Source organism: Fundulus heteroclitus, chromosome 16, assembly GCF_011125445.2.
Source record: "Fundulus heteroclitus isolate FHET01 chromosome 16, MU-UCD_Fhet_4.1, whole genome shotgun sequence".
Taxonomy (NCBI): domain Eukaryota; kingdom Metazoa; phylum Chordata; class Actinopteri; order Cyprinodontiformes; family Fundulidae; genus Fundulus; species Fundulus heteroclitus.
Genome location: NC_046376.1, coordinates 1438173 through 1449725, shown reverse-complemented (window position 1 = coordinate 1449725; position 11553 = coordinate 1438173). Strand labels below are relative to the sequence as shown.

The 11553-nt window shown below is 43.3% G+C and overlaps 1 protein-coding gene across 1 annotated transcript; it reads left to right on the top strand.

Annotated features, from left to right (window-relative positions):
• The first annotated feature begins 2197 nt into the window (after positions 1-2197).
• LOC105917188 (potassium voltage-gated channel subfamily A member 7) lies at positions 2198-10606 on the top strand. Its single transcript, XM_012851922.3, has 3 exons — positions 2198-2703; positions 3077-3783; positions 9546-10606. Exons 2-3 carry the CDS (start codon positions 3094-3096, stop codon positions 10470-10472), a joined length of 1617 nt encoding a protein of 538 aa, XP_012707376.2. The 5' UTR covers positions 2198-2703; positions 3077-3093; the 3' UTR covers positions 10473-10606.
• Positions 10607-11553: the final 947 nt, after the last annotated feature.

Sequence of the window (11553 nt, the reverse complement as noted above, 5' to 3'; positions counted from 1 at the left end):
ATTCCAGTCTGACAAAAATTGATTTATGTTATGGAAAAAAGGCTATATTTCAAAACATTTGAAGCTTCATTGACATGAAACTCTGAAATCAGGTGAAGCCAATTTTTCGTTTTGTTTTCTTTGCATTGGAGAGATAAAGACAAAACACACGTTTTGTTAGCATTTTCATCGGCCATAATTCTTAAGCTGCAGCAAATGTCTTTCATTAGATTTTCAACAATCCTTCCACATGTCTTCATGGTGTAGCTCTAAGAAGATTAAGTATGGTAATAACTGACCTACAAACAAACACCAAATGTAAAAAAAATGTTTTAAATCACCAGAAATCAGATTTTGGTCTTTTTATTGAACCTAACAGGACGTGGGAGAAATGGAGAAGGCACGATGGAACAGGAAATAATGTTTAGATCAAGAGATCAGGACGTTCTGGATATTCATGTTAGGAAACATATTTCATGTAGAACTAATGTTGTGGTGCGCTGCTGGCAGAATGAGGAAGAAAGAAGACTTGACTGAACATCTAAGCAAGCAGGAACTTAGGGTTAGGGTTACGGAAGAACAATATTTTTTAGCAAAATCTAACAACGATAGTCTTTTTTAGAAGAATATGTATTTGCCATTCTGACCCACAGAAGTGTCCCTCCATCATGTAGCAGATTAAAACTCTGACTTTGATTTAAGGATCTGGGTTCAGATCCCAGTTGTTGCAGGAAGTTATTTCTCACCTCAGTTTCTTTATTGGACTGTTTGTGCTAAATCTTCTGTTCACTTATGAGTTTCAGTCGTTGTCAAATGTGTCCCTGCTGTAGCAGATTAAATCTGCTGTTGCTTCAGGGAATCTGAATTTAAATCCTGCTTGTCAGGCGAAGAAGAACAAACATCCCTATTTACCTGATTCTGCTCTTTTTTGATTTAGGTTTTACTCAAATGGCTTTCATTGCTTATGCTCATTGCTGTGTTCATGGCGGTCTGCTCAGCAGAAACACACATTAGCCTGCAGGATTTTCATGGTTCTATAATTAAAAAGAAGAAGAAGAAAGAGCAGTAGCCCCTGATCCCTGAGCAACCCGACTCCAGACGAGCCAGCCTGACTGAGACGTGTCCTCAGAGCCGGGATCCCAGCCAGAGCTGCATTTAATAAATACTCACCTGCGCAATAATAAACTTCAGATATTTTTAAGCAACCGACATTACACTGTAAAAATCTACTACTTTAATATTAAGGAGTTTTCATTCATTTATTTGGCAAATTCTCACCAAAAAAGTTGCTTTGACCATGATTTCCTTTTAAAAAGCAACATCAGAGGAAAACATCCAATACTTTTTTTTTGCAGGCATTTAAATGAAGAAAAGCAGAAAGAAATACAAAAATCTGGAGCTGGGCTGATGAGACACAGGAGGAAAGAGTCTAAAAAACACACAAGAGACAAAATGACACCAGAACCGATCCAAACAACATTTATTTCTTTGTCTATTTATCGTATGCATGGTTTAAAAAAGTACAAAGAAACATGATGTTATTCCTGAAACTGAAACAAAAGATTTAAGTGCATGAATGTTAAAGACAGAGAGGAGTGCATTAAAAAAAGAAGCATGATAGATACGATAAAACCACTCATCCAGCCATCCTTCATATTAAATATATAAATATATTAGATTTATTTTTAAAGACCTCAAGTTGTGATTCTGAGCTGTAACATGGCTTTCCTTGCCTGAAAAAGAGAAATCGGTCCTCCTGCTGAGGAGCTCCTTCTGTGGCACCAAACCTGCTGACCCGGCACGGCACATCCAGATCTGGCTCTAATAAAACATTATTCCTCCTTAAAAGGCAAATATGCAGTTCTGTAGTAAAGGGAAGACTCAATATGGAACCATTTAAAACTAGAGAAATGTAAATGCAAAATTTACAACTAATACACAGGAGTATTTATTTAGTTATGAAATAGATCTGTAAAACAACCAAAAACCAATAAAAACAGGTTCATTAGGCAGCAGAACTAGTGTCTGTTACATTATTTATGAAACATATACAAAATACACACAAACAAGGAAATAAACAAAATTTGCAACAGAAACCATGGAATAATAAAGAATAAAGATAAATACAATTTTTTCCAAGCAATTAAAACAAAAATAGAATTAAATCACAATTATAATTTTTTTTCACAGATCATTAAGTTGCGAATAATAATCCATATTTTCTTCAAATTGCCAGTAACAACAATTTTGTTAAAAAAACTATAATTGTGTTATTTTCTTAGTATTGCTATGACGACACGTGCAGAAATGTACACTATTTGTGCATTCAGTATGTACAGCATGCTTAGTAAGTTTAAGAGGCTGACATTTTTAGACAGCAAAGGTGGAGGGGTGGCAGCGGCGCTCTTGGATGCGGGTCAAAGATTAAATTTCAGCCCCGCAGCACTCCCTGGGGCGGGCGTAACCGAGAGGGTGCAGACGAAGCGACCCACACCCAGGGCTGCAGATTAACGCCACAGCGGCCCTGAAGGAGCCACGCCGCCCTCTGCCTCCTCCTCACCGCTCACCAAAGGAGGGACGATCAGGACGACTCTCCTGGAGATGAAGGACCGCTACGGAGCCGCCGGCAGACATGAGAAGGGCTGAGCTGGGCCGGGGCCTGGAGGCGGCGGGGGAGCGGGAGAGTCATGTGGAGGTGTGAGTAGTTGGAGTTAGCGGCGGCAGGTAAGGAGCAGGAGATGGGATGATGATGGGATGGCAAGGCGTTGAGTGAATAAGAAGGAGAGAGCTGGAAGAACAGCCGTATGACCATTAATGTACAATCAACAGCAGCAGGTTACGCTTTTGGTTTCTAATTTCCAGTTTTGACTCAAAGAACTGAGCTTAATGCATTAATGCGACGTGCTGTGACGATATCCAACTCCCTCGCTGCATAATTTGGCCAAATCTTTGGGTTTTCCTGCAGAATCAGGTGATAAACAGAAGAGGTTGGCGTCATTGTTTAGACTTGAAGGCATCGTCTGCTTCCATACACGATGATTTGTTCAGCAGGTTATGCTCCTCTGCTTCATCTTCGATCTTCTTTCCTCCGGCACAGAGACACAACCCTGAGCGATGGATAACCAAGGCCCAGACGCAGCAGGGGAAGGAGGGGAGGCCGAGGGGAAGCAGAAAGCTGAGGAGATCAGTGACGAGCAGAAGCAGAGCAAAGACAAGTACAACAAGCTGGAGAAGGAGAGCGGAGAGAAGGAGGTGAGGAGCGAGGCCAGGAGGGAGAGCCGGCGGCCCTGCAGGAGCGGCTGGGCGCTGAGTGAACGTCTGGCCATCAACGTGTCGGGGATGCGTTACGAAACCCAGCTGCGTACCCTCGCCCAGTTCCCAGACTCCCTGCTGGGGGACCCCCGGCGCCGCCTCCGCTACTACGACCCGCTGCGCCACGAGCTGTTCCTGGACAGGAACCGGCTCTGCTTCGACGCCATCCTCTACTTCTACCAGTCGGGCGGGAGGCTGAGGAGACCCGCCAACATCCCCCTGGACATGTTCCTGGAGGAGCTGCACTTCTACGAGCTGGGCGAGGACGTCATCGACCGCTTCAAGGAGGACGAGGGCTTCCCCAAGGAGGAGGAGAGACCCCTGCCCCCCACCAAGTGGCAGCAGAGCATCTGGATGCTGTTCGAGTATCCCGAGTCCTCGGGTGGAGCCCGGATCATCGCCATCATCAGCGTCATGGTCATCGTCCTCTCCATCCTCATCTTCTGCCTGGAGACGCTGCCCGAGTTCAGGAACGAGAAGGAGCGAAGGGAGGTGAGGGGGGGGGGGGGGTCACTTTGTCCTGGTTAGAGTATTTAGCCTGGAGACAGACGGGAAGGCCAGCGAAGCAGCAGAGAGACGGGGGGGGGGTTAGACGGCTGAAGACGCCTGAAAGCCGTCTTCAGCCGTCTTCAGCCGTCCTCAGGCGTCTCCAGGCGTCTCCAGACGTCTCCAGGCGTCCACCTCCTGCAGACGGCTTTCAGACGTCTTCAGGAGGTGGACACCTGCAGACGGCTTTCAGGCGGTGGACGGCTTGTTGAGGAAGACGCTGCAGAGATGCTTTGCCTCTTGTGATCACCAGCAGACAGCTGCTGGAGTCATTTTGGTGGATTCTTTAAATCCAGCGAGAGACGAGCGTGAATGAGGGGCCTGAGGCGTGGAGGAGTGAGCCTGACTGCAGGAGGCGGTCTAAAGTTACCGCTCAGAGAGCCGCACGGCTAAATATAGGGCGGCCGGCCGGTAGAGAGCGTCGACACATAAACCGATGTCCGTATTAATAAACGCTGTGACTCACAGCCTCTGAGAACGGCATGGAAACCACGGTGGCGGCTCAGCGTTTCGCCGCCGGATCAAATTAGAAGCCAACGCCGTTGTGAAGCCCAGACCCAAAGAGGATTGTGGGTCGCTGCAGGAAGGATGCAGCGTCGCACAAAGAGCCCAGAGGTAGACCTCCATGTAGGCTCTGTAGGAGGATCTGTTGTTTTCATCTCTGACCTTTACTGCCTTTGGTCTGGTTCCTACCAGGTTTTGTTCACAAAGCGCGCACTCAGTCAGACTTATGCTCCATTCAGGCATAGAAAGGCTCCTCATACACCAAGAAGGCCTTCACACCCTCAAACCTCTGAGAAGATGCTAGAGACTCACAGCAGTTTCTCTCCCAACTTGGAAAATGTACCTTCATGTATCTTTAAATGTAACCAATAGCTTTAAAGGCTTTCTAAAGGTCCTTTCACATCTACAAAACTCAGTGGATGAACCATTGTCTCCATTTACATAACAGCTGAACTCCTCTCCTTCTGAGCATCTGGACCTTTTAAATCTTAATTGGTCTTGATCAATTGTTCCAGCAGATTTCATAAAGGTTCTTTGGCCTTTGGCTGCTTTTTCACTAACACTGGTCCAGCCACCAAAACCAAAAGTCTCATCTAAGAGCTCGTAAAGCATGAAACGCTTCCAGTAGAGACCATGAAGCTGCTGCATTCATTAACCAGTGAGAGACGATGGGAAAGCAACACAGCATGAAGACTGGACTTCTTCAGCCTGTAGGTCCCATCTGACTTCAGCCCAAATAAAGAGTCAGGCTTAGTTACGCCATTAGACCGGTTTAACTACATTTTAAACAGCCTGCTTGTTGTAAAGGGAATGTAAAGGAAAGAAGTGAAGGACAACAGAAGAGATGTCCAACCAAGAAGACTCTCTGGTCAGACGTTCTGGTCGTCGTCTGAAGTGGTCCTGATGGTTCTTCAGCTTTTTAAGGCCTTTCTTTGGACCATGGTTGATTTTCTTCCAAATTTCCTTTCCAGTATTGTAACATTTTATTTTATTTAGGCCATTTGTTCACTTTCCTCTCCTGCACCTCCCTGTGGAGGTTTTCTGGACACGTCCCAGGAGGAGGCAGCCCACATCACCCTGCAGGGACAACACATCCCTTCTGGCCTGGAAAGCCTGGAACTGACCCAGAATCAGCGCCGCTGGGTTTCCCTCCCTGACCTGCCGTGTCCCCCACGACCCGATCTGGCTAAGCGGCAGATAAAGGATAAATGGACGGAGAGATGTGGTTTAATGTAATAAAATTACTCAAATGGGCCGACAGCACCTGACTAGTATGGAATAAATCTGGACAGGAAAGCAGCATTTCTTTGACTGGCCAACCTGAAATAGACATAAAAAGATATTTATAGTATTTTTGTCTGATGATAAGGGACACAACAGCAGATTTAAGGAAAACTCTTCACCCAGAGGATCCTCAGAAAGCCTAGAAAAGACACCAAATCAAAAGATTACAGGAAAATGTGGCGGCTAAGAAGGAATTTTGAAGAAATTTCCAGAGCTGCTCTTAAATTGTTTTGTATTTCTGTTGTTTCTTCAAGGAATTGAGTCTTTCTTTTTCTTTTAGGTTTGATTGGTTTCTACTGTAGATCACATTTTATTTATTTTTTTTTTTTTACAGAAGGACTGGACAGAAAATGAGGTAACAGAGCTGACAAAGACCAAAGAAAAGTTCTAGAAACCTGAAGAGACAATTGATGAAAAGTGTTTGAATGCAGCAAAGTCTGCCTCTCCTGAAGGAAAATATGGAGAAAAAGCTTTTCTGTTGTCTATTGAACCGTTTGAAGGTATGAAAGCGTTCCATTTGGTCAACTAGGACGCCTCGAGGTAATTAGTTTAGCAAACAATAAAAATAACATAGTCAAGAATACATGAGAGAAAGGAGCAAAAGCTACAGAAAGCTTTGGAGCTGATGGTGCGCTCCGTTTGCCTCAGAGTCACAGATTACGTTGTCTCCAGCATCGATGCTGTTAAAGCATTAACAGTAACAGGAACGCTGTTTTTGGTGGTCATTTGTGCAAATAAACCGAGCAGGAACGTCCCGTCTGATGAACGCTGAAGGGCAGCACCTGTACCACTGACTAAATGTTACAGAAATAACAGAGAGCGGCTACAAACAGTCACAGTCTGAGGTTTTATTCCATGTTGCTGCGCGTAGCGGCCGCCATTAAAGCTGCAGTCTGGTCCCATCCTGATGCACCGACCCGTTTAGGCGCCGATCCAGTTACAGTTTCTGACCGAGGACAAATTTAACAAACTATAAAGTTTCTGTTGTCCTTCCAACAATTACAAGGCATGAAGGCCTTCTGTGAGGTTTCTAAAGAGGTTTTTAAAGCTTGAATGGTTAATAAATCAGAGTTATGGGTTTACCAAACACCTGGGCAGTAAACGAGTGACAAAAGTACAAAAAAAGCTGCAGAAAGCCTGGAGAGCTATTGATTAAGAACTATTCAAAAGATTACAATGAAATATGTCTCTATAGAAGCAAACGTAAAGAAAATTGCAGTGATTTCATCTTTTTTGGACATTACTTTAAATGGGGGAAGATTTTGGCAAACTCACATAAGACCTTTGCTCTGAGAAGATTGAGACATTTTCCAAACCTTCACATGAAATCGCTTCATTCACCAGAAGTGAAATCTTACCAACATGATCAGACTTTCTTACAGGTTGATTAACGCATTCTGTTGCTTTCTATTTGCCATACGATGATCAACCAGGGAGGTGGATGGATGGATAAAAACACGATCAGAGCGAAAGTTTAATGATCCAATGTAATCAAGCCCACATTAGTATTTTCCGTCCTAAAGCAGCATTCATTTGTTAAAAGCCTACAGAATCTTTGCAAAACAGCAGAATGGAGGACAAAATAAGTGATAGCCAGGGAGAAACGTTAAAGGCAAGAGTTCAGTTTGCAGTTTATTGGGTCGATCCAGCTGAAACTAATTTAATCTAAAACATCAGTGCTGCAATAAATCCTCCTTTCAGGGAGGTTAGACGGTTCAGTGTGAGTTGAAAGAGGAGAAGTTTGTTCAGCTGGGCGCTGATTTTAGAATATCATTCATCACATTTTTGTCTTCATTCATCCATCAGAGCTGAATCATCAAAACCTTTATGTTAATGAAGCAGCACAACGTAAAAACAGCCACAAACAACCTTTAAATGGATTCAACAACATTGTCTCAACTGTATCTGGCTGTATTCCAGACGAGATTCAGCGCAGAGCCGCCAAAACACTTTGTGTAACTTTATCTAACTTGTTAAAAGACACTAATGCCCGGTTATGTGGGCCGAGCATCTTCCACCCGCATAAAAACAAATATCTGAGCTGAACGAAGCGGCAGATGCCTGTAATTCAAGCCAGAGTCACATGAACGTACGGTTTATTTATGCGTTTAAAAATAGAGCCAGAGATTTATATAAAAGTCAGCGGGGGGAAAAAATTAAGCTGAGAGAGTGAAAAAGGAGAGGGGAGAAAAAGTTATGGCAGTATGAGAGACATCAGAGCGTCCTGGCCTCAGATATTTCATCCTGTGCTGTAAACATCATCTCCATGGGGATAAACTTCTTCAATCTCCATCACACTTCTTCACACCTCACCACTGCAGATCCACACCGACTTCCAGCCTTTACGGCGCGTATAAGCACACCTGGCCAAAGCTTTCTGAAGCTCACCTGAGATTTGTTCGGTCATAAAAACGTCCAGAAGTCAGCGGATCGACACATAACGGACAATATTAGCAACAGCTGATCTCCAGTTTGGTAGCTTTCTTTATATCTTTATATCTTTATATCTTCTTTCTGAGCAGCCAGACTTGGTCTGAAGTGGTCTTGATCGAGTGTATGGGTGGATTTCACAGTTTTCTTCAGTCTTTTGTTGATAAGTTTGAGCCGATTCTCACTTTTATTTTCTAATTAAAAAAAGCATAAAAGCCTTTTTTTCAATAATTTTGTAAAATCATTTATATATATATATATATATATATATATGTATGTATATATATATATATATATATATATGTATGTATATATATATATATATATATATATATATATATATATATATATATATATATATATATATATATATATATATATATATATAAAAGAAGCCTAAAAAGCCTCCTAACAGACTCCAAAGAAGTCCAATCAATCTGACATGAACGTCATGTTAATTTTGGTCTTGTAATTATTAATTTTATCCTTTATTTTATGTATCTTATAATTATAAAACGTACCGTATCAGTTAAAAACAAGAACTGGCTGCACAAGTAGGGATTTATAGTGGATTTTATCCTAACCAACAAAGGGTCAAAATTATACATGCAGGAACTATTTTTCCCCTTACAGATTTCAGTTTTTGCTTTTTTTGTCACACTTACATGTTTTAGATCGTCAACAAATTTTATTAACAGAACAAGATAGCCTGAGTGAATGCAAAAGAAGCAAATTTCAGACAAGGATTTTATTATTTTTAAATGACACAAGCCAACCAACCCAACCTGGGCATATCTGAAAATACCCTCCGCCCCCTTATTAAATCATGAATTACCTGCGATTTGCCTCGTTATTTAGGAGAGCTGAGTTCAATATAAGATCGCTGCTAGACCTGCAGAATCCAAATAAATATAATTACTTAAATTAAAGCTGTCCGACAACATGAAATAGGCTAAAATATCTGACAAAAATCAAACTCTAATCAAAAGAAATCCAAGAACTGTCTGGAAATGTTCCAAGAAAAGGTAAAAACTAAAACAACTGGACTTTTTTCTGAAGTTTGAAGACATTTCACTTCTCATCCAGAGCTCCAAGCTTTATATTATTGCCCAAAATTCTTGCTTAGATAACATGCAAATGAACCCAAACTGGTCCACCACTTAGCGATGAGGATCATGAGAATCTTCTGAGAATCTTCACCAGCAGTCTGGAAATGGTTAGAAATCCATCACTAAGGCTTTGGGGGTTCACCAAATCACAGTTAGAGGAAACATGGATTAATCCAGATTAATTTCTCTGCAGGCTGGACCTGCCTCAGTTCATGTCAGTGTGTGAGAATGAATAAAACAGAGACTGGACAATAATGACCTCTATAGTAGAGTTTCAAGACCAGAACCTCTGCTGACCATAAAAACAAAGATCTGATTCAGATTCCTAGAAAAACTAACAGAAAGAAACTTTCTTTGATTACGTCTCATTTTGTCTTTCAGCAATACACGACCACACCTCATCCCACCATCCCCAACGTCACCATCATGGTCCCACCAAAGTTCTCCCCCTTCCAAGACCCGTTCTTCATCGTGGAGACCATCTGCATCTGCTGGTTCTCCTTTGAACTGGTCATGCGCTTCATCAGCGCTCCGAACAAGATCCACTTCTTCAAGGACATCATGAACATCATTGACTTCCTGGCCATTATGCCCTTCTTCGTCACAGTGGGCACAGAGCTGGCCAAGGACAAAGGCACGCCGCCCTCTGTCTCCCTGGCCCTCATCAGAGTCATCCGCCTGGTACGAGTCTTCAGGATCTTCAAGCTGTCCCGTCACTCCAAAGGCCTGCAGATCCTCGGCCAGACGCTGAAGGCCAGCTTGCGAGAGCTCGCCCTCCTCATCTTCTTCCTCTTCATCGGGGTCATCCTCTTCTCCAGCGCCGTCTACTTTGCCGAGGTGGACAAGCCCGGCACGCTGTTCACCAGCATCCCGGAGTCCTTCTGGTGGGCCGTGGTGTCCATGACCACCGTGGGCTACGGGGACATGTGTCCCGGGACGGTGGGGGGAAAGCTGGTGGGCTCCATGTGCGCCATCGCGGGGGTGCTGACCATCTCTTTGCCCGTTCCCGTCATCGTGTCCAACTTCAGCTACTTCTACCACCGCGGGATGGAATGTGAGGACAGCAGGGAGTACCACCACGTCTCCACGTCCCTCTGGGAAAAGGACCAAGGGGACGACGGAGAAGAGGACGGACTGGACCAGGACCCTGAGTGCTTGGAGGAATACGCACTTCTGCAGGAACAGAACCGGGCCATGAGCCCGCCTCTCAATGGGAACCTCCCGGCCGGCCTTTGTGTAGATCAGGCCTCAAGGGACCAGCAGGAGAACAGGTTCCCTCTCAGAGAACCGCTGGTCACCCAGGTGTGATGAAAACAGTTTGAGACTTTAAGGAAAGACCATGCTGCTGATCTTCTTGTAGCTCAGGCGCTGTGTGGTTATATTATGGCTAGAAGTGGACTGGGCTTCTGCTTTAAGAAATAAATATTAAATATTTTCTGTTATTTTGTGTTACAGCAAAGCCATTACATCACCCTCCGCCTTTAAAGATGTGCAAAAAAAAACTTTTAAACATTTTAAAGCCTCTTCTGCCACTGGGACTGTGTTCATTTGTTCTCTAGAAGATTATTTGAGGCTGAAGCAAACAGAGAGAGGCTGCACGATCTTTCTGAATCGTCCCCTCGTCCTTTTCTGAGACGATGGAGGCGTATTCATGGAAGAAGAGTCAAACATTTCTGCAGGTACTAGGTTCTACTCTCTGGATCATACTTCTGCTGAATAATCCTTATTATGTTTTCTGGCTCCACCAGAGTTTCTTATTTGAAATGTCCTGGTATTTTAAAGAATTGTGCACTCTGACAAGGTTTCCTCATGCATCGGGGGAAATGAGGCCCACAGCATCACAGATCCTCCACCATACTGAACAGTGGGCATGAGGAGCTCCTTTGTTTCTCCCCAAACTCACCTGACATGTTATTTTGCATTAGAGCTCATTCCCAGTTCTGGTTAAAGTCCAGGTAGAGTCGCCTCTCTTAGTTATTTTAAACATTTTAATTACTGCTCTGACTGTAGATGGCCAACCAGCTTTCTTCCTGTAGCTAATTGCCAAATTATATAAAATAAAAACACATTAGCATCACTTGAATGCATGTTCTCATGTCTTTCTCCTTTTGAAGAGCAGCTCAGAGAAGCCTAAATATCCCCTAACAGGAAACCATAGATTTCTAATTAAAAGCTTCCAGCTGCTCTGATCAATCTATTGTGACATAAATGATTTAATTACCAGCCAAACACAATTATTTCTCAGTTTTTCTACACAGGTTAAACACAATTCAAATAAAGGTTTTCATTGTGAGATCTTGCTACAGCAACACAAGATTAATGCATTTCAAGGATTTTTGCTCAAAGTCTCTTTGAACTTCGTTTCCTTTGGCCTCAAAGGAAGTTTTCA

Bases quoted from the DNA above. Each gene is read 5' to 3' on its own strand.
- LOC105917188 (XM_012851922.3), top strand. From the start codon at position 3,094: ATGGATAACCAAGGCCCAGACGCAGCAGGGGAAGGAGGGGAGGCCGAG. The intron at 3,784-9,545 runs GTGAGGGGGGGG...TTTGTCTTTCAG, and splicing joins ACGAGAAGGAGCGAAGGGAG to CAATACACGACCACACCTCA.